Here is a 22,176-nt window from a genome sequence, read left to right on the forward strand (position 1 = left end):
GAGGAATTTCCCAGCAAAGGGCTCTGTGCAGAGCATCCTGCTTAGTGATGGATTCTGACAACCAAAAACTGGACGCCCTTCTCTTAGTTGCTGGGGTTCTGGCAAAGATTGGGAAATGAGGGATTGGCAGAAAATACAAAGCAGGCAAAGGCTTTAGGGCCCTTATAATCTCCAACCACATTTTAAAGTTAATTATATTAAGAGTGGGGCATGGCGGAATGTGCCTACAGTTCCAGTGACTTGGGAGGCCGAGGTGGGAGGATTGCTTGAGCCTCGGAGGTTGAGGCTGCAGTGAGCTATGATTGCACCACTGCACTCCAGCCTGGGGTAACAGAGTGAGACCCCCATCTCTAAATAAAAGTCAATCAATCTTCAGTTATGTCTCATTATACAGTTTCCTTAACCAGATTTCTACAGTGGCGCCATGATGTAGGCAATCCCAGATTAAGAGGTCCCTTTTACAAATAAGGAAATAGACTCTAAGATGGCTGCCCATAAGTGGCAGTGCTGGGACTTAACTAGGGTCTCATCATTAATCCAGGGCTTTTGGAATTCCAGGGATATGGCACTGTGCCATAATTTTGTTAATTTACTGATTGTTTTAGAAATACATCTGTTATAACCAGAAATCTGGGGACAGCTTAGTCCATTGGTTTTCCTTACAAGCAAAATAAAGTAAAATGTAGCAGTCTGCTCGTTGGTGCTCTGGTGGGATGGTTTACCTGTGAACCTTGGAGAACCGTGTCCTGCTTTCACAAATTACCAGCAAAAATGGCTACTCAGAATTTAAATACGTGTAGGACATTAATGAAAACACCTACATTCCAACTCAGTCATTGCCATTCTAGAATCTTATTGCTATTTCAAATGTCCATTTACAGCAATTAAAATACTGATTACTGTTGCTTTTATCAATTATTGATAACTTGATCATCTGTTCTCAGTATAAATGGCAAAGCCCTATCACATGCTAAGCAAAGTTCTACGATCCAGATACTGGTAATACAATAGTGGGCAGATAGGACCCTTGCTCTCATTTCCCTGTCACTATCATGTAGTTCATAGTAGAAGCTTATCAATATTTTTATGGTTTTGTTATAGTGTTTATTTTTTAATTGTTAAAGATGTGTTAGATGCTGTTTGATTGTTTAAATTTGCATTTGTAACTCCTGCAAATCATCTGATCATGCCATACCCTTTTCCCAATGGGCTATAGAAACCTAAAGCCTGTCCTTAAAACTTTGTTTTTTAATTTATTTTTGAGACGGACTCTAGCTCTGTCGCCCAGGCTGGAGTGCAGTGGCAAAATCTCAGCTCACTGCAACCTCCACCTCCCAGGTTCAACTGATTCTCCTGCCTCAGCCTCCCAAGTAGCTGGGATTACAGGCATCTGCCACCATGCCCAGCTAATTTTTGTGTTTTTAGTAGAGATGGGGTTTCACCACGTTGGCCAGGCTGCTCTCAAAACTCCTGACCTCAAGTGATCTGCCTGCCTCGGCCTCCTAAAGTGCTAGGATTACAGGTGTGAGCCACTACACCTGGCCTTTATTTCTTTTGAGACAGGGTCTCGCTCTTGTCCACACTGGAGTACAGTGGCTCAATCTCGGCTCACTGCAACCTCCGCCTCCCGGATTCAAGCAATTCTCCTGCCTCAGCCTCCCAAGTAGCTGGGACTACAGGCATGTGCCACCATGCCCAGCTAATTTTTTAAAATATTTTTAGTAGACAGGGTTTCACCATGTTGGCCAAGCTGGTCTCAAACTCCTGACCTCAAGTGATCTGCCTGCCTTGGCCTCCCAAAGTACTGGGATTACAGGCATGAGCCACCACACCCGACATTTATTTTTATTTCTTTGGAGACAGGGTCTCGCTCTGTCATCCACACTGGAGTGCAGTGACTCAATTTCAGCTGACTGCAACCTCTGTCTCCTGGGTTGAAACTATTATCATTCCTTAGCCTCCTGAGTAGCTGGGACTACAGGCATGCACCACCATACCCAGCTAATTTTTTTTTTTTTTTTTTTTTTGAGACGGAGTCTCGCTCTGTTGCCCAGGCTGGAGTGCAGTGGCGCAATCTCAGCTCACTGCAAGCTCTGCCCCCGGGGTTCACGCCATTCTCCTGCCTCAGCCTCCCATGTAGCTGGGACTACAGGTGCCCGCCACCATGCCCGGCTAATTTTTTTTTTTTTTTTTTTTTTAGTAGTTTTAGTAGAGACAGGGTTTCACCGTGTTAGCCAGGATGGTCTCTATCTCCTGACCTCGTGATCCGCCCGTCTCAGCCTCCCAAAGTGCTGGGATTACAGGCGTGAGCCACTGCACCCAGCCTAATTTTTTATTTTTAGTAGAGTCAGGATTTCACTATGTTGGCCAGGCTGGTCTCAAACTCCTGTGCTCAGGTGATCTGCCCGCTTCGGCCTCCCAAAATGCTGAGATTACAGCGTGAGCCACCACGTGAGACAGGCAGATCACCTGAGGTCAGGAGTTTGAGACAAGCCTGGCCAACATGGCAAAACCCTATCTCTACTAAAAATACAAAAATTATCTGGGTGTGGTGGCAGATGCCTGTAATCCCAGCTACTGGGAAGGCTGAGGCAGGAGAATTGCTTGAACCCTGGAGGCAGAGGTTGCAGTGAGCCGAGATTGTGCCACTACACTTCACCCTGGGTGACAGTGAGACTCCATCTCAAACAAACACCTCCAATGCTCTTTCTCAAATACCATGGCTACCCTTCTTCCTGCTTTGCTTCATCTGTCACACAAGTAATATATACTCATTAAAGAAAAAGACAAGCAAAATGAAAACAAAAGTCATCCCTAATCCCACTGCTGAAGAGTTACTATCTTACCAACATTTTTCTAAGCATATGTACAACTTTAAAACAAGCACAAAAGAATAATATTGCGGCGGGGACGGTGTCTCACGCCTGTAGTCCCAACACTTTGGGAGGCCCAGGCGGGTGGATCACTTGAGGCCAGGATTTCGAGACCAGCCTGGCCAACATGGTGAAACCCTGTCTATATTAAAAATACAACAAGGAGGGACTCCCCGCCGCCGCCTGGGCCCGGCCCCACACCGCGGGTCGACGTGATCCGCTGCAGCCTGGCCTGCGAGCGCTGCCGCTGGATCCTGACCCTGCTCCTACTCAGCGCCATCGCCTTTGACATCATAGCCCTGGCCGGCCGCGGCAGGCGGCAGTCAAGCGACCACGTCCAGACGTCCTTGCTATGGTGGAGATGTTTCCACGAGGGCAGCGACGGCAGCGGGTCCTAAGAGGACGGCTGCTAGAGCCTCATGGAGTACGCGTTGGGTAGAGCAGCAGCTGCCATGCTCTTCTGGGGCTTCAGCATCCTGGTGATCTGTTTCATCCTCTCCTTCTTCTTCATCCTGTGTGTACCCCAGATGCTTGTCTTCCTAAGAGTGATTGGAGGTCTCTTTGTCTTGGTTGCTGTGTTCCAGATCATCTCCCTGGTAATTTACCCCGTGAAGTACACCCAAACCTTCAACCTTCAGGCCAGCCCTTGCTGTCACTTACATCTATAACTGGCCCTACGGCTTTGGGTGGGCAGCCACGATTATCCTCATCAGCTGCGCTTTCTTCTGCTACTGCCTCCCCAACAATGAAGATGACTTCCTGGGCAATACCAAGCCTAAGGACTTCTACACATCTGCCTAACTTGGGAATGAGCGTGGGAGAAAATCGCCACTGCCAAGATGGATTCCAGAAAAAGAAACTGTTTGTCTAGGCTACTTTGAACCTATTTTTTGGCAGTGTTCATAGTCAAAAATGCTAAAATAATTTGGGAGAAAATATTTTTAAAGTAGTGTTATAGTTTTATGTTCACCTTTTATTATGTTTGGTGAAGTTGTGTATTTTCACTAATTACCTATATTATGCCAATATTTCTTTATATCTACCCATAACATTGATGCTACATTTGTAAGATAATATGAACATGAAACTTAACACTTTATAAGGTAAAAATGAGATGGTTTCCAAGATTTAATAATCTGATCAAGTTCTTGTTATTTCCAAATAGAATGAACTGGGTCTGTTAAGGGCTAAGGAGAAGAGGAAGGTAATGGTAAAAATTGTCAATGACTGGCTGGGTGTGGTGACTCAAGCTTGTAATCTCAGCACTTTGGGAGGCTGAGACAGGCCGATCACCTGAGGTCACGAGTTCAAGACCAGCCTGGCAAACATGGTGAAACCCTGTCTCTACTGAAAATACAAAAATTAGCCGGGCGTGGTGGCACATGCCTGTAATCCCAGCTACTGGGGAGGCTGAGGCAGGAGAATCACTTGAACCGGAGAGGTAGAGGTTGCAGTGAACTGAGATCGTTGCATTGCACTCCAGCCTGGGCAACAGAGCAAGACTCTGTCTCAAAACAAACAAAAATTGTCAATGACCAAACATTCTGAAAGAAATGCCAAAAAAAGCTTTTTTTTTTTTTCAAGACTTCAAACGATTTAAAGAAGCAAAATAGTTTCCTAAATGCATATTGTTTGTGAGAATTTCTCACTAATATCCTGAATAATTCTTTTTTTTTTTTTTTGAGACAGAGTCTTGCTTTGTCGCCCAGGCTGGAGTGCAATGGCGTGATCTTGGTTCACTGCGAGCTCTGCCTCCCGGGTTCACGCCATTCTCCTGCCTCACCCTCCCGAGTAGCTGGGACTACAGGCACCCGCCACCACGCCTGGCTGATTTTTTATATTTTTAGTAGAGACAGGGTTTCACCGTGTTAGCCAGGATGGTCTTGATCTCCTGACCTCATGATTCGGCCACCTCGGCATCCCAAAATGCTGGGATTACAGGTGTGAGCCACTGAGCCCGGCCCTGAATAATTCATTTTTGCTAAGCTTCATGTTGACTCTATATATCATCTAAGAAAGTATTGTTTTGTGGTCCAAACCTGTTGCCATGGTTAGTAAGGCTTTCTTAGGTGTGAAATATTTAGATGAAATTTTCTCTTTTAAAGTTCTGTACAGGGTTAGGGTGTTGGAAAATGCTATATTAATAAATCTTAGCGTTTTGTGTTTATATGTTCAAAACCAGAGTAACTGGATTGAAAGATGGACTGATAGATCTAATCTATCAGTCTAATTTATCATGACTGATAGATCTGGTTAAGTTGTGTAGTAAAGGATTAGGAGAGCCATTCCTATCACAAAAGTGCCTCTAAAACAGTCTAAGGAGAAAAATGGCTTGCTTTTCTAAACTTCAGATTTATCTGGGCTCTAATCATGTAGACAGGCTTCTGACAGATTGCAACTGTCAATAGAAACCTACATATAGTTAAAATCCTGGTCTTTCTTGGTAAACAGATTTAAAATGTGTAATGTAAAACATGCCACAGGAGAATTCAGGGATTTGAGTTTCCCTGAATAGCATATATATGATGCATCAGATGAGTTATTACTATTTTTTACCATTTCTACTTACATAATGAAAAACAATTCATTTTAAATATCAAAGTATTATTTTGTAAGTTGTGGAAAAGGGCAATTGAAGTTTTCATTATGAAGTTTTCCCAATAAACCAGGAATTCTAAACTTGAAAAGAAAAATAGAATTAGCCAGATGTGGCTGCACAGGCCTGTAATCCCAGCCGCCCAGGAGGCTGAGGCAGGAGAATCACTTGAACCTGAGAGGCAGAGGTTACAATGAGCCGAGACTGCACCACTGCACTCCAGCCTGGGTGACAGAGACTCTGTCTCAAAAAAAATAATAATGAAAATAATATGGGGATTATACTGTACGCTCAGGTATACATTCTTTCTTACATGTATTGTGAATATATTTTGACAATAAATATCTTTACTTCACTTAAAATAATCACCTCATATTTTGTTTTATGGAATACAATATTATTTTGTTGTATGAAGTCAAATATTAGATTGAACCATATATCTGATCTTTTTTTTTTTTTTTTTTGAGACGGAGTTTTGCTCTCTTACCCAGGCTGAAGTGCAGTGGCGCGATCTTGGCTCACTGCAACCTCCGCCTCCCGGGTTCACACCACTTGCCTGCCTCAGCCTCCCGAGTAGGTGGGACTACAGGCGCCCGCCACTACACCCAGCTAATTTTTTGTATTTTTAGTAGAAAGGGGGTTTCACCATGTTAGCCAGGATGGTCTCGATCTCCTCACCTCGTGATCCGCCCGCCTTGACCTCCCAAAGTGCTGAGATTACAGGCGTGAGCCACCGCGCCCGGCCTATCTGACCGTTTTTTACCTATAAAAATAGCAGTTGCCTATACTCCCAGTTACTTGGGAGGCTGAGGCAGGAGGATCCCTTGAGCACAAGCGTTCAAGACTGCAGTGAGCTATATAATTATTCCTTTGTTGTGGAACATTTAGATCATTTCTAAATTTTCACCAGTGTTGTGATAAACCTCTTTTTTTTTTTTTTTTTTTTTTTTTTTTTTTTTGAGACGGAGTCTGGCTCTGTTGCCCAGGCTGGAGTGCAGTGGCCGGATCTCAGCTCACTGCAAGCCCCGCCTCCCGGGTTCACGCCATTCTCCTGCCTCAGCCTCCCGAGTAGCTGGGAGTACAGGCGCCCGCCACCTCGCCCGGCTAATTTTTTTTGTATTTTTAGTAGAGACGGGGTTTCACCGTGTTAGCCAGGATGGTCTCGATCTCCTGACCTCGTGATCCGCCCGTCTCGGCCTCCCAAAGTGCTGGGATTACAGGCTTGAGCCACCGCGCCCGGCCTAAACCTCTTTTAATGAATCTTTTTGGTCTTGTTTATTGACATATAATTTTATCATTTCCTTAGAATTCCCAGAATTAGAATTGGTGGGTCAAAGAATAGATACCTTTTTTTTTTTTTTTTTTTTTTTTGAGACAGAGACTTGCTCTGTCACCCAAGCTGGAGTGCAATGACATGATCGCAGTTCACTGCAACCTTTGCCTCCTGGGTTCAAGCGATTCTCCTGCCTCAGCTTCCTAAGTAGCTAAGATTACAGGCGCCTGCCACCACGCCCAGCTAACTTTTTGTATTTTTAGTAGAGATGGGGTTTCACCATGTTGGCCAGGCTGGTCTCGGACTCCTCATCTCAAGTGATCCACCCGCCTTGGCCTCACAAAGTGCTGGGATGTCAGGCATGAGCCACTGCACCCTGCCAGGAGGTGACATTTGAACAGAGCCTTGAAGATGCTGTGTAGAAAGTCTGACAGGTGGCCAGGTGTAGTGTCTCATGCCTGTCATCCCAGCACTTTGGGAGGCCAAGGTGAGAGGATCGCTTGAGGCCAGAAGTTTGAGGCCAGCCTGGGCAGCACAGTGAGACCCTGTCCCTTAAAAAAAAAAAAGAATTAGTAAACCTGGGAGGTGGAGCTTGCAGTGAGCTGAGATCCGACCACTGCACTCCAGCCTGTCACAGCGAGACTCTGTCTCAAAAAAAAAAAGAAAAAAAGGGAAAAAATTAGGCCAGGTGTGGTGGCTCACGCCTATAATCCCAGCACTTTGGGACGCCAAGGCGGGCAGATCATGAAGTCAGGAGATTGAGACCATCCTAGCTAACACAGTGAAACCCCATCTCTACTAAAAATACAAAGAATTGGCTGGGCGTGGTGGCGGGTGCCTGTGGTCCCAGCTACTCAGGAGACTGAGGCAGGAGAATGGCATGAACCCGGGAGGTGGAGTTGGCAGTGAACAGAGATCGTACCACTGCACTCCAGCCTGGGTGACAGAGCAAGACTCCATCTCAAAAAAAAAAAAAAAAGAAAAAGAAAAAATAGCCCAGCGTGGTGGCCCTTGCCTGTGGTCCCAGCTGCTCGGGAGGCTGAGGTAGGAGGATCACTTGAGGCCAGGGAGTTGAGGCTACAATGAGCCATGACTGTGCCACTGCACTCCAGCCTGAGTGACAGAGCAAGACCCTGCCTCAAAAGAAAAAAAAAGTTTGATAGGGCATATGGAACAAGAGACAGGAACAAGAGGGAAGAGCATGAACAAAGGTATTGAAGAGTAGCGGGACACTGTGTTGGGAACTGAGTGGTGTGGACTGCACAGTGGTGGGAGGAAGGGCAGAGGAGAGTTTCCAAAAATAGCTGGGACCAAACTGGGAAAGGCCTTGAATGCCTTCCCAAGGAGTTAGGAATTTATTCCATACCTGGTGCCCATGAAGGAAGCAGATTGCTTCAAGGTTAAGCTCAGGCTTTGAAGACAGACTCTCCGGGTTTGGATTCAGGCCCTGCCACTTATTAGCCATGGGGCTGGGCTCACCCAGCCTCAATTTCCTCATCTGTAAAATAGGAGTAATAATCACAGGATTGTTGTGGGGTTTCAATGAGAGAATGCATGTAAAATGCTTAGTACAGTTACTGTCACTTATTTCTCAATAACTGCTGGCTTTGGTCATCAATAAAAGAGAGAAACAACATTATCAGATCTGTATTTAGAAGGCATTCTGGCAGATAGGGACAGATTTGGGCCAAAATCTCAAGCCAGTATTTTTCAAGGGTACACTAAACCTTGGTACATATCTAATTATAATACATTTTTTAAAAGCGTTAAGTTGAAACTGCAGAGGTTTTTTTTTTTTTTCCTTTTTCTTTTTCTTTCTTTTTTTTTTTTTTTTTGAGACAGAATTTAACTCTATTGCCCAGGATGGAGTGCAACGGCACGGTCTTGGCTCACTGCAACCTCTGTCTCCCAAGTTCAAGCAATTATCCTGCCTCAGCCTCCCAAGCAGCTAGGACTATAGGCACGTGCCACCACACCTGGCTAATTTTTGTATTTTTAGTAGAGCTGGGGTTTCACCATGTTGGCCAGGCTGGTCTTGAACTCCTGGCCTTGTTATCCACCCGCCTTGGCCTCCCAAAGTGCTGGGATTACAGGCATGAGCCACCATGCCCAGCCAGTTCTTTTTTTAGGAAAGTCATTTTAGTACACATGGCTAGCCACACATGGCTTGACATGGTGGGCGTGCTGGCATCCAGAGAAAGAGAGAGCCAAAGCTGTCCATCTTGCAGACCGATGGGAGGGAGCCAGGACACAGCTGGGCTTGCTGGTGCCCAGAGAGAGAACGAGTTAAGCTGCTTACACTGAAGGCAAGGGAGAGTCAGCTGCGCAGCTCTGTGTGGGGGCAGCTGGCTCAAGCAGGGCAAACAGTGTTAAGAGTAAGCTCCTAAGAAGAGAGCTAGTGTAAGAAAGCTGTCAATGAGAGCTGCTGCTGAATAAAACTATCTTTCACCTGCCTACAGCTCCCTGGAGTGTTCTTTCTGTTTACCCACCCACTCCCCTCAGACTTCAGCATGAGCAGGACCTGGACTCTGGGATCTGACACACATCTCTACTGAAAATACAAAAATTAGCCGGTATGGTGGTATATGCCTGTAATTCCAGCTACCAGGGTGGCTGAGGCACGATGATTGCCTGAACCCGGGAGTCAGAGGTTGCAGTGAGCTAAGACCACGTCACTGCACTCCACCCTGGGCAAGAGAACCTGACCCTGTGTCAAAACAAAACAAAGTTAAAGACCATTTGTCCATTTGTCCAGTATAAACTCTTTCAAAATATATACTCAAGCATAGAAAAGTCTAGAAATGTCATCAATGGTAATTTCAGGAAAGAATGTTAAGGTGATGTTTTTTCTGCATTTTTTTTTCTTTTCTTTTCTTTTTTTTTTTTTTTTTTTTTTTTTTTGAGATAGGCTCTTGCTCTGTCACCCAGGCTGGAGTGCAGTGATGCAATCAGGCCTCACTGCAGCCTCGACCTCCCAGGCTTAAGCCATCCTCCCATTTCAGTCTCTTAAGTAGCTGGGACTACAGGCACAAGCCACCACACCTGGCTAATTTTTGCATTCTTGTATTTTTTGCAAAGATGGGGTTTTGCCATGTTGCCCAAGCTGGTCTCAAGTGATCCGCCCACCTTGTCCTCCCAGAGTGCTGGGATTACAAGTGTGAGCCATGTGTGCCAGGCCTACATTTTCTTTTCTATAATAACCATGACCCTGGATTTCATGTACCAACATTTTCTAACAATAATATTTACAAAGCATACTATGAAAAATGTTCAGAGAAAAGAATACACAACTGTAAAAATCATATATAACTAGTTTTCTTTTTGTTTGTTTGTTTTTAAAGCCAAAAAAGAAACAAAGTAGATTGTCCAGGGAGATAGTTACTTCCACTTTGCACTTCTCTGGTGAACTCATTAGGAACTCTAAAAAGTTCCAGGAGGGCCAGGCACGGTGGCTCACACCTATAATCCCAGCACTTTGGGAGGCTGAGGGGGCAGATCACAAGGTCAGGAGATTGAGACCATCCTGGCTAACACGGTGAAACCCCGTCTCTACTAAAGATACAAAAAATTAGCCAGGCATGGTGGCAGGTGCCTGTAATCTCAGCTACTCGGGAGGCTGAGGCAGGAGAATCGCTTGAACCTGGGAGATGGAGGTTGCAGTGAGCCAAGATCGTGCCACTGCATTCCAGCCTGGGCGACAGAGTGAGAATCCACCTCAAAAAAAAAAAAAAAAAATTTCAGTAGTAGAATCATTGGGTCAAATTACCCTGGCTTTAAGTTCTGGTTCAGAGAATTTTAACAACTTACATTGTCACCAGCAAGGTCTTTGACTATATGAGCAACTCTCACCTTAAAGTATTTCTCATCTGACATTAGCTGCCCGGCTTTCCACTGATACGTTGACTCCAGGAGGCTCCTTGAGTTCTGCGTGTTCGGCTGGCCTCCGGTGGCCCCATTACTATTTTCTGCCAGGTAAATGTCAGTTACCTGCACACAGATCTCATCACTCATGATATGCTGCAGCTTGAATCAAAGGCAAGCTGTTAGTGAAGACAGAAAACATTTCTCCACTACACAGTCAATGTTCCTTTAACTGATCCAGTCACTCCACTCAAAAAAGGTTTTGGGTTTTTTTGGCTGGCAATTTTAGAAAATTAATCACACAAACCACTGTATCATTTTCTCGGAGAATAATCAAGCCAAGATTTTCAACCATATCAGTGGTCCATTGTAAAACTTTCATATCTATTTAAAATAAAAATCATAGAGAACTCAGGTTAATGTGCTGTTTAAAATTCTAAGGCTCTTTAAATAATTTTCCATGGGTAATATTTTTATTGCATTTTAAATGTAATAATTTGCTTTTACAACAATTAAATTAAATGCAACAATTTGCTTTTACAAATATTCTCTCTCATTTGATCCTCACAACTACCCTGGGAAGCAGGTTGGAGAGAGAGTTGGGCCTGTTAGGAGAGAGATTCACACAATGCATAAGAAAGCTCACTGTGAGCCAGGGCAAGGAGGGGAGCCTTGGAGAATCATGAATGCAATATCTATGTCTATATTCCCAGACCAACAGCAAAGCCTGAAACTCATTAGGTATTTAAGAAATAGCTGCTGAGTTATTGCCTAGGGGTGCTCAGCTGAAGAAGCAGGGTTGGGACTAACAGTCAAGCTTCCTGACTCCTAGCCCAATACTTCTCCAAACACACCACTTATTTTTCTATATCTGATAGAAAGTAAAGTGCTTAAGTTGTACATAATGTTAACTCACTTTCCATACATGCCAACCATGATTGACTATCAGTAACTTTTGTGACAATCTTAGGAAACTAATTACTAGAAAGTTGAACCTTTCAGAGTTCTCATTCTCATGTCATATACTATTTCTATCGTGAAATAAAAATCCTTCCAAATGAAACTTTACCCATCAAAATGACAGAGAAGTGAAAAATAGATACAAGAAGAAAGCAAAATGTTTATTTCAATATCGATTTGACTATTTTGCTGTAAAATTATCATAACCACCAAGCCATTCTATTTTTAGGAAGATACATTCTTTTTGAAGTCTTAGGAACTATGATAACTATTTATTTATTTAGTTATTTATTTTGGAGACAGAGTCTTGCTGTGTCGCGCAGGCTGGAGTGCAGTGGCGCAATCTCAGCTCACTGCAAGCTCCGCCTCCCGGGTTCATGCCATTCTCCTGCCTCGGCCTCCTGAGTAGCTGGGATAACTATTTATTCTTAACTTTAAGTCCTAAATGATCAGTATGTATATTAGTAGATAACTGGACACAGAGCAAGGTCAGAAGGGTGACTGAGTGTGGCAGAAAGGGCAGTATCTCCAGTATTATCTGGACAATGAGTCCAGATAATGGATTCTGATACAACCATTCAAATAATGCTTATGAGTACTTGATAGCAGGGAAAAGCTTAAGATACAGTATTTTAGAGAGAAAAAAGGCAAGTTGGAAAAAAATATATGGAAAGCATGACTTCAGTCATGCATAGAGATGCTTCTACTTTAAACCCTTTTTTTTTTTTTCTTTTTGAGACAGGGTCTCGCTCTGTCGCCCAGGCTGGAGTGCAGTGGCATGGTGATCTCGGCTCACTGCAGCCTCAACTTCCTGGGCTCAAGCAAGCCTCTCACCTCAACCTCCTAAGTAGCTGGGACTACAGGCATGTGCCACCACACCCAGCTAATTTTTTGTATTCTTAGTAGAGATGGGGTTTTGCCATGTTGCCCAGTCTGGTCTCAAATTTCTGAGTTTAAGTAATCTGCCTGCCTCGGCCTCCTAAAGTGCTGGGATTACAACACATAAGCCACTGTCTCTACTTTATACTTTCTTGTTGAAGTAGACTGTATTACTGATTCCCCACCCATGCCCTCTTTTTGGATATCTGGCTCCTCCTCAAGTCTCTGGAAAGGGCAGCACTACAAATCCAGGGACAACTAGGGAACTCCCACCCTCGCTGCTAGGCAGACCAGTCTGTGGCTTACAGTTTAAATAGTTGGAAGAAGGACCTGAAATTTGAGGCTGGGGAGGGAGGCATGGGGTTCTAGGCAAGGGAGGCATTAGGCCTGGAACAAGGGACCAGGGGCCTGGGCAGGCCACAGAGCACCACAGTGCCCTCACTACCCTATTAATGGGCCAGGAATCTGGAAGCTAGCCACCACATGCCCTCATGCCCAAGGTCTTCCTGCAGGTGGAGCTGAAGAGCCAAGAGGCTCAGAGCAGCGAGACCAGTACCCGGGTCACTGCAGCAGTACCTGCTTATCAGCAGCAGGTGGCCACTTATCAGCAGCTGACCTCTGAGAACGAGGTGCTGCACAGGTAGTTACTGCTGCAGACCCAGCTCCTGGACCAGCTGCAGCAGCAGGAAGCTCAGGGCAAAGCGGTGGCTAAGATGGCCCGCCAAAAGTTGCAGGAGACCCCGGGGAGGGAGTTGCTGAGGACAGGGCCCCGAGAGGGACAACCTGGCAACCTCCGTGCCTTCTCACCCTCTTTCCTGGCCTCTTAGGAGCACCTGGAAGCTACCAGCCAGCAGAAACAGCAGCTAAAGCCCAGTTGAGCCTCATGGTTCTCCCTGGGGAAGGTACTGGAGACCACACGGAGGAAGAGGCGAGAGCCCCGGGAGGAAAGCCCCGGGAGGACTGTTAGCAGCATAGGATTGAGGAGTTGGAAGAGACCTTTAAGACAGCTGGTCATTATGCCGACCGGGTGTCCGTGCTAAGTTCGGTATCAATATGGTGACCTCCTGGGACCAGGAGGCCATCAGGTTGCCTAAGGATGGGAGAACTGGCCTAGGTCAGAAAGGGAGCAGGTCAGGACTCCGGCACCAATCGGTAGTGGGACTGTGCCTGGGCAGTATAGCAAGATCTTGGTTCTTAAAAGTAATAATACAGAACAGCTCATTCCCCTCTGGGAATGGGCTGGCTCAGGGCTACACAGTGAGGGTGGGGGCAGAGGTGGGCCCCCAGTACTTCCCTTGTTGGGTTGTCTGAGGACCCTTCTGGCCACTCCCTAGAAGAGATGGAGGAGGACATCTGGACAGTGAGGAGGAGGAGGCACCTCAGCCCATGCAGAACATCTCAGAGGACCGGGAGAGCTGGGAGGTCAGGTGAGCCTGACTTTCCCTGCCCCTACTTTGTCACCTTCGTCGCTGGTCCCTCCCAGATCCCCTTATGTTCTTGGTTTCCCTGCCTTCTGATTTCTGTGGACTTTCACTCCTTCCGGGAGCCAGTGGTCAAACACCATTTCACCTGTGACCAACAGGTGCACACTCTGAGCCCCAAGGGAAGGGGCTGCGCTCCACCTCCCTGCCCCGGTTGTTCTGTGTATGTCCCTACAAGAATACTCACCTCTTGCCTTCAGGTGACATTTTTCAACGATGCTGGAGCCAATGCCCAGGAATAGCAAAGGGTGTGCTGCCAGCCCCTGGCTCACCCGGTGGCTTCATCCCAGAAGACCCCAGGGACTGGGGGTGAGTCTGTGTGTGGGGAGACCCACCGAGCCCTGCAGGGGGCCATGAACGGTGTGGGTGGGGCAAGGCAGGTGGTTCCTGAGATGTGACCACATTATTTTGGCTTCAGGACGACTTTATGGAGGAGAAGGTGGACATGAAGGAGCATGCGGAGAAACTAGAGCTTTCACTTCACTTTTACCTGACACATATAAATGACTAGGAATGACCTTCAGATAGTGTTTAGCATCTGTAACCTATCTGGCAATAATGTGTTCATCAGGGACCTCTGGATTACATCACATACTGGCATGTTTAAGCTGAATGTCAGTCTGAAAAATAAATGTGCTATATTACCTGAAATACCACTCTTTGTGTAGGAATTTTGTCATATGTTTAAGAAAAAGCTAAAAAGAATGGAAATCCTGTGACAATAACTTAAGTCTTTCTTCAAAGTGCATGCAGTCATTTACAATACCTCATTCAGCCAAGTATTTGTTCTCTTCCTCATTCAGTATAAGGCAGCTTTCAATTTGCGTAGAAGGCAACATTAGAAGGTTAGAGTTCAGCAGAAACAGAATTTTAAAATGTGAGTTCAAACTAAATAAATGTGAATTTCTGTAGGAAGTGAAGAATCAAAATATCAATTTAAAGACTGCAATATATGATAATTATTTTTAAAGTATTTGATTAAACCCGATACGTTTCTCTGAAATGAAAAAAATCAGTTCTAAAACCAAAGGTGAGTTTTATAAAACATGAAAATGTAAATCAGCCCTATCCATAATACTTTCTCTAAAACTTTATCTTACAGTCACTTTCAAATAACTATTCAAAAACATAACTGCTATAATAACATCTTGAAATAAGTTAAAACATTTTTTTTTTTTTTTTTGAGACGGAGTCTCGCTCTGTCGCCCAGGCTGGAGTGCAGTGGCCGGATCTCAGCTCACTGCAAGCTCCGCCTCCCCGGTTCACGCCATTCTCCTGCCTCAGCCTCCTGAGTAGCTGGGACTACAGGCGCCCACCACCTCGCCTGGCTAGTTTTTTGTATTTTTTTAGTAGAGACGGGTTTTCACCGTGTTAGCCAGGATGGTCTCGATCTCCCAACCTCGTGATCCGCCCGTCTCGGCCTCCCAAAGTGCTGGGATTACAGGCTTGAGCCACCGCGCCCGGCAGTTAAAACATTTTAAAATAGGAACACTGTAGTGTAAAACAAAGAATCTAGGGGAAGGAAAAGTAGAGAGAGAAATGCCAATTCCAGTCCAAAGCTTTATTTGCCAAGTTTTCTTGGCAAATAATTTTACCAACTTATGATTTTTTGTAAACAGAATGTATAATGGAAATACTGACTTTTGTCTAAAGTGGCATTATTGACTTCTGTGATGCTACTATAATGTAATAAATTATGAAATTGTTGCAAGTTGCTGTTTTTGCCTTAAAATTTTGTGTGTCTTGAAAACTATAGTGTTAAAGGTATTGAGACTGTGCAAATGTTGGGCACGCTTGTCATGAGATAATCAGTTTTTATTCTCACAAAATTGTAACTATGTAAGTGTGTTTATTAAAAGAACATAAACTAAAAAAGTTACAGGAATTAAAAGTTGTGGGATGGAAAAGTTATGGGATAAAAAATATGGTGGAAAAATTGTGGCAACAAGTCCAAAAAAAGTAAAAAAAAAAAGTTGCATGAAAGGTTTTTTAAAAAAAGTTATGAGAAAGAAGTTACGGGAAAAAGTCATGGAATAAAAATAAATAAAAGCAAATAAAAATAAATAAAAGCAGGCCCCTATCAGCATAAGCCTGGAGAAATGGGTCTGGAGTCTTCACCCCACCATGTCCCTACAACCCCTTCCCAGTCACCTTTTTACCATTAGGTAGCAAGACAAGACGCCTGACTAATGGAGAGAGAAAAACAGACCCTTTACTACCTTGACCAAGGCTGAGTCCTTACATTTCTGGATGATGATGTTTGTTATTTAAGAGCCAGAGGTTGATAGATTTGGTTTGTTTGTAGGAGGTGCGATGGCCTCCTTACTCTCACCAAGGCAACTTTTCTCTCGGGGGCGCTCCCATCTTCTTATTCAGAGAGGCATCTGAGGCGGGACAGTGGAGCTAACTGTAGACCAGGCGAGGGCACAGGCTGCTAGGGGTGACCCACCCTTCCCCCATGTATATACTGTATCTGTGTAACATTCTGTATGTATCGTACCTAGCGGAGGTTGCAACTGGCACATGAGGAAGAGGTTCTGATAGTTATTTGCAGCTGGGAAACTTATTTATTGCTAGCATAGGAGCGAGGAAGGAGGCGGGGATGGAGTCATGGCTCCCCGGTGATGGGACTCCTGTTTTCTTTGCTTTTTATTTGGGAATAAATGGATTTAGCTATACTGCTCAGTCTGGTATGTTCCCGTTTCCCTCAGTGGGTCCTGCAGTTTGTCCCATTGAAAGACGAGCCCCAGAGTGTCTGAGCATGCCCAGTTGGGCTGTTGGGAATCTTCCAGGCCTGTTGCCTGGATGCTGCCTGGTGACACCTGGTGGATTTCACAGGGACTGCCATGGTGCCTAATGGGCACAGTGCAGCCCTGACGGCCAACAGGTTCAGAAGACTGATCTAGCTGTGGCCGGGAAGACAACACCAGCACCCGAGGGCACTGACTTTCACCCACCCCAGGTGTCTTCCATTCTGTCCCCCTGCCTTCCTCTCCTGTCTGCACCGGGTGGCCTGTCTGTCCCTCCAGAGTGCAGGCTGCCCCGCAGGCTCCCTCCAGGTTGAGTTCACGGCCCTGCCCCCTAGTGGCCAGATCCGGCTTCACAGGATAAGAACCAGCTAAGCTCCAGGGACTTTCTAGGAAAAGTGTCCCTTGGAAAGGGTGTGACCTTTTCACCGCTCCCAAAAGCACCCTAAAAATGGCTTGGACTTTTCCCTCCCCTGAGCTCCACAGAGAGCACAGCGAGCAGAGGACACATTCTCTGTCATCCAGAAATGAGTTGGAGTCTCAGCCGAGGGACAGCAGGACTGGAAGACTGTCAGTCCACACAGCTGCCTGCACAGCACCCCCATGCTTTCCCAGGAGGTGGGAAGGATGGCGGGGGCTGGCTGTCCACAGGCTGGGCATGACAGGGAGGCTCCCTGGAGGTGGTGCCCTTTTGAGGGGCAGTGTCAGGAGACAGCTTCCTCTTGTTGGGCCACAAGTCTCCACAAGGACAGCACGAGGACTGATTCCCAGTGCTAGAGGCCAGGCAGTTGGCCATGTGTGTGTGTGTGTGTGTGTGTGTGTGTGTGTGTGTGTGTGTGTGTGAGAGAGAGAGAATTTATTGCTATTTATAGAACAGGGCAGGGGCATACCACAGAGGGGGCACAAGTTTTCAGCAATGGTCACAGCTGGATGTGCCAGCTCACCACTACAACAGACTAAGTCACAGATGAAGGGGGCTGGCTTTGGGGCTGGGGGAGCCACTGTCAAGTCACAGGACACCCACCCAGGCAGGCTTGGAAAGGGAGGTCTCTGAGAAGAGGAGGGATCTGTTCAGAGGTCGAAGGGGGACCTGGGGCTCTCAGGACGGGATGGACTTGCCTGACCCAATCAGCTGGCATTGGAGAGAGCGCAGAGAGAAAACAGGTTAGAGAAAAGCCAGAGCTGGTGAGGCAAGGGCAGAGCATGGGTGCACCGTAGCAGCTGTGAGAGGGCTGGAAAGGGGAGGGTGTAAGTGTGGGCATGGCAAGGTTCCTGGAAAAGAGAGGCTGGAAGGGAAAGGGGAGGAAGATGGAGGGAGAAGCCAGAGCTTCATAGGTAGTGCCCGGGGGCTGTGGCGGCCCAACCCACCCCACACACGCTGACCTCTCTCATGGCACCCAGGCAGTCCACCCACAGTTCAGACCAATGCCAGACCCCAGGACTTCCCTCTTCTCTGGTCACCCTGTCTTCCAACCCACTGGGCCAGGGCCACCCCTTGCTTGGGGAGCCCCACCCAACAGCCACCAGGCCTGATAGAGAAGGAACACTGCTTGAAACAAAATGGTGAAACTATAAGGGGATGGCTGGCTGAAGTGAGCGCCAGAGGCCCCTCTGGGTAGTCAGAAAGCCCAGTGTCCTCTGAGGGACCCTGGGGAAGGCAAGGAGGACAGGTAGCTGGATGCCACTGGACATAGACTTATAAGTCTAAGAGGGGAGCCTCAACTGGTAGGCAGGGGGCTGCAGGTTGCATAGGTGAGGCTGGGCCCATCCTGCTCAGAAAAGCAGAAGAGGAAGAGTCCATGACAGGACAGGCAGGTGGGCTCACTAGGCGGAGCTCGGCTGGGCCAGCAGGCACTGTGGTCTCCTTGGCTGAATAGCACAGGCGACCCCTAGGAGCAACAGGCCAAGGTGAGTGAGCCTGCTGGTCGGCGGTAGTGCTTCAGCGGGGGCCAGGGACCCTGCCTTCAGTCCACACGAGCAGCTATGATGGTACCTGGGAGGGAGGGAAGGGGGCTGTGTGTCCCTGCCTGGTCTGTGAAGTGTGTTGTGGGATGACCGTGTGTATGGGACTCTCAGGTTTTTATCCTCGATCACCACTGGATTGCTGACAGATAGAGGACACGGGATCCTATCACCCTTAATCTGCAGTGGATTTGGCTCTCGGCACTCCCAGGCTGGGAGCTGGATACCTGCCCTGGCAGCATGATTCAGACTGCATGACAGGTACAGCATGCCCAGGATGATGTGCCTAGGCCTCTGGCGGCCTCAGAGTCCAGCACTACACACAACCCGCTCCAAGTTCCCAGCCCCTACACCATAAACCATGAGCTCTGTGTCCTCTCTGATGGTTCCATGTCTGCCAGTTTGGGCATGGAGCCTGTTCTAAGAGCCGCCAGGCTCAGCCATGGGGACCTTGAGCAGTGGCACTGAGTCCCATGGCTTGCAGGGAGGGAAGTGAGACAGCCAGCAGCACAAGGACAGAAAGAGGAAAGAGCAAGTCTGCAGCTCCAGAAGGGAGGGGCAGGGAGCCTGGTTCTGAGGTCCCAGGTGTGCCCCCCGTGTGGAGCTGGGGCAGCGGGGCGGGCAGACCTTTCATGCAGCAGGCAGCAAAGCATGTACCTACCATGGCTGACGCTCCTCAGGGAACACCGATAATGATTCTGAAAGACAGCATCAAATCACATGGCAAGTCACACGCATGGGTGGGGCAGGCCTGAGGGTGGGGGACACACATGCACACGCCGGAGTGTGCACACACATGCTGTGAGGCCTCGTGGCCTGCATGCACACACTAACACACATGCCCACAAACAACACGCATAGGCCGCCTTCCCCGCCACCTCCAGGTGCCCAGCACCCTCACCGGCCCGCATGTGCCGCATGGATCTGGGACATGCAGCCACATGGCACACTGAAGCACATGCGTGGGCAGAGTCACAACACAGATGCTCGCCCGCACACAGAGGCATTTGCATCAGCTCCCTGCACACTCGTGCCTGGTGTGCTCAGAGGAACACCCATGCTGCTCATGGAGACGGGGCTTGCTCACTAATGTCCAGCTGTCATTTCTCCACCTGAGAGCCTTCCATGGCTCCCTACTGCCTACAGCACTGAACCCCAACAAGTCATACTCTTCAGACTTTGAAGGTTCTCCACCGTATGCCCCACCTTCCCCACAGAGCTCTTCCTCATTCTGTCTGCGTTCCCTGCTTTGGCCGGGGGCTATCCTCGATGTGACCCACACTACACCTCTGCCCATGGCAGCTTTTTACCCAGTTATCCTCCAATTCCTCACCACGGAAGCCTATCTCAGTCATGCCCCGGACTGCATTGAAGCCAGCCTGCCTTGAAGAAGCTCTCCCAGACTGCCCTTTTCCCCAAGGTAGGGTCATGATTTGTCAAAAGTTTAGCGTGTGTTAGCAAGACTGGAGTCGGAGCAGGCATCAAACCTTACATCCCACATGTCACACTTCACCATAGACCTGCGTGCCAAATAGTCTGAAGAGTCTGAACTCACATTGGCAGTTAGCAAAGTGCTCCTACGGCTGCATCTGCAGTTAATACAGCATCTCTATGGCCACTGCCTCCCTGGATCTCCACAGCCATCCTAGGAGAAAGGCAGAACATCATCATTTGATAGAGGAGATACTGGGGCTCTCGGAGGGAAAGGGACTTGCCTAAAGCCCCAGGATGAAGCAGCAAATCTGGACTCTCACAGACAGCCTAGAGCTGCCAGCATTCCCTTAAGATCTGTGCCCTCGGGCCTGGCTTAATTTTTTCCTCTCCAAAGAGCCATTTGTAGCGACAGAGGTTGGCAAAGCCTGACTCATTTCTGGATGCCAGTTCCTTTGCCTGACTTTCAGTGATTCCTATCTTACCCTGGGGTTTTGTGTTTCTTGTCTCAATACTATCATTTCTCATTCCTCCACAAGTTGAATTGCTCACTCCCACCACTTGAAGCATGCTCTTCTTGACACAGTTAACTCTAGGCACATGGTTGGTGCTTAAAAGAAAAAAAGAGCATTATGACAATTTCATTGATTAACAAAAGTGATGGCTCCACTACAAAGTAAAGTTGATACTGCCTCGGCCTCTGAGTTCAAGAGGCTTTTAGACAAATGGCTCTGAGCTAAAACATGAGCATGCACGCATCCGCATCTGTCTCGGTCTGATGAGATAATCTGGATGCTTAGTTGTTATCCTGGAGCATTTTCCTGCCTCATTAATGCATGTGTAGCCAGCACAACAATAATGTGCTAATAATGGCTAAAGCTGAGGGCTTTCCTAGGCCAGGCAGTGGCATGAAAAACTTTAATGTGGCCTTTAAAACTTTAACCCCTAAAGCTGAGGACTATCCTGAGCCAGATAGTGGCTGTAAAAACTATAAAGTTTTCACATAGACTCTCCTTGAATAATTTCTGTTTTTCAGATCAAGAAACTGAGACTTACTATCACATTTGGGATTTAGTTTAAAAAAAAAAAAAAGAAAAGAAATTGAGGCTTAAAGCCGTCAAGTATTTCAAAGCCAGCAAGTGGCTAAATCAGAACTTGAACCCAGGCAGTCTAGCCCTGGGATCCTGTGCCCTTACCCAGTATCCAGTGTCGGCTACACAAAACTAACGAGTACATGTTTTCAACTATAGTTTAAGGGTGTGACAAATTTTTCACTATATTTTATGTAGGTGACTTTCAGTTTGGGGGTATTCTACTTACACAATCTATTCAGCTGGATATTAACTGAGAACAAACAGAAACTAATGAACTCTGAAAAACATAAAACGTGAGCAACATGATGTCACTGCAAAAGACAAAACAGCACATAGCCTTCTGCTGACTCTATTTTGCTGACAGTCCATGAGCAAATACTCAACCTGAACTCAGCAGTGCTGTTCTCTTGGGAGACACACACACACACACACACACACACACACGCACACACACGCACACACACACGAGTTGGTGGTTTTATGCACCGCCCCCCCTCAACACACACCAGAGTTGGTGGTTGTGCCGCCCAGAGCCTCCAGTCCTTGAGTATGAGGAAAGAACCAGATGGCTCCAGCAGTGCTGGGTCAAGGCGAGGAGGGGGCAGCCCGAAGCGCGCGCATGCTCTGGACTGGTTGCACCAGCCGAAATGGGTGCCCACGGGCCGCCAGGGGATGAGGGGTGAGGGGTAAGGGGTGAGAGGGACGGGGGCGGGGGCAGCCTTTCCCAGGAGGTAACGGGGGCGGTGGTGCTGTTGCCCTTTTAAGCTGCGGCTTGACAGGAGTAGCGCCTCCCGTCGGTGGAGTCGGTTACAAGGGGAGCAACCGCCCAGGCCGCCACGCAGCTCCCCGGAAGGGCCTCGGTGCCCCTTGCCATTTTCCAGCCCTGCTCCGACTACAGTCGAGGCAGCGGGGAGAGGCGGAGCCGCGACAGCGCCACCCAGCGGTCCGCCCTGTGGTCGCGGCCATGACAGTGGCTCCGGACCGGCTCACCTTCGGCGCCCTTCCCTCCGGAGATGAGG

The 22,176-nt window shown here is 47.4% G+C and overlaps 1 protein-coding gene, 1 long non-coding RNA gene and 1 pseudogene across 3 annotated transcripts in view; all 3 read left to right on the forward strand.

Annotated features, from left to right (window-relative positions):
* The first annotated feature begins 3,007 nt into the window (after nucleotides 1-3,007).
* On the forward strand, nucleotides 3,008-3,732 carry LOC106999285 (p53 apoptosis effector related to PMP-22 pseudogene; annotated as a pseudogene). Its single transcript, XR_001446081.3, has one exon. The product of XR_001446081.3 is annotated as a p53 apoptosis effector related to PMP-22 pseudogene (transcript).
* Nucleotides 3,733-13,554: 9,822 nt separating this feature from the next.
* Nucleotides 13,555-14,579, forward strand: LOC144330101 (uncharacterized). Its single transcript, XR_013395976.1, has 3 exons — nucleotides 13,555-13,869; nucleotides 14,124-14,232; nucleotides 14,342-14,579. It is a non-coding gene; the product is annotated as an uncharacterized LOC144330101 (long non-coding RNA).
* A 7,517-nt stretch (nucleotides 14,580-22,096) lies between these two features.
* LOC100425484 (ubiquitin-conjugating enzyme E2 Q2) overlaps nucleotides 22,097-22,176 on the forward strand; it is a 33,152-nt gene continuing 33,072 nt past the window's right edge. Inside the window, exon 1 of the mRNA XM_077940339.1 lies at nucleotides 22,097-22,176. Coding sequence (XP_077796465.1) covers nucleotides 22,171-22,176 — 6 coding nt within the window. The 5' untranslated portion in view covers nucleotides 22,097-22,170.

Source organism: Macaca mulatta, chromosome 7, assembly GCF_049350105.2.
Source record: "Macaca mulatta isolate MMU2019108-1 chromosome 7, T2T-MMU8v2.0, whole genome shotgun sequence".
NCBI classification, from domain to species: Eukaryota; Metazoa; Chordata; class Mammalia; order Primates; family Cercopithecidae; genus Macaca; species Macaca mulatta.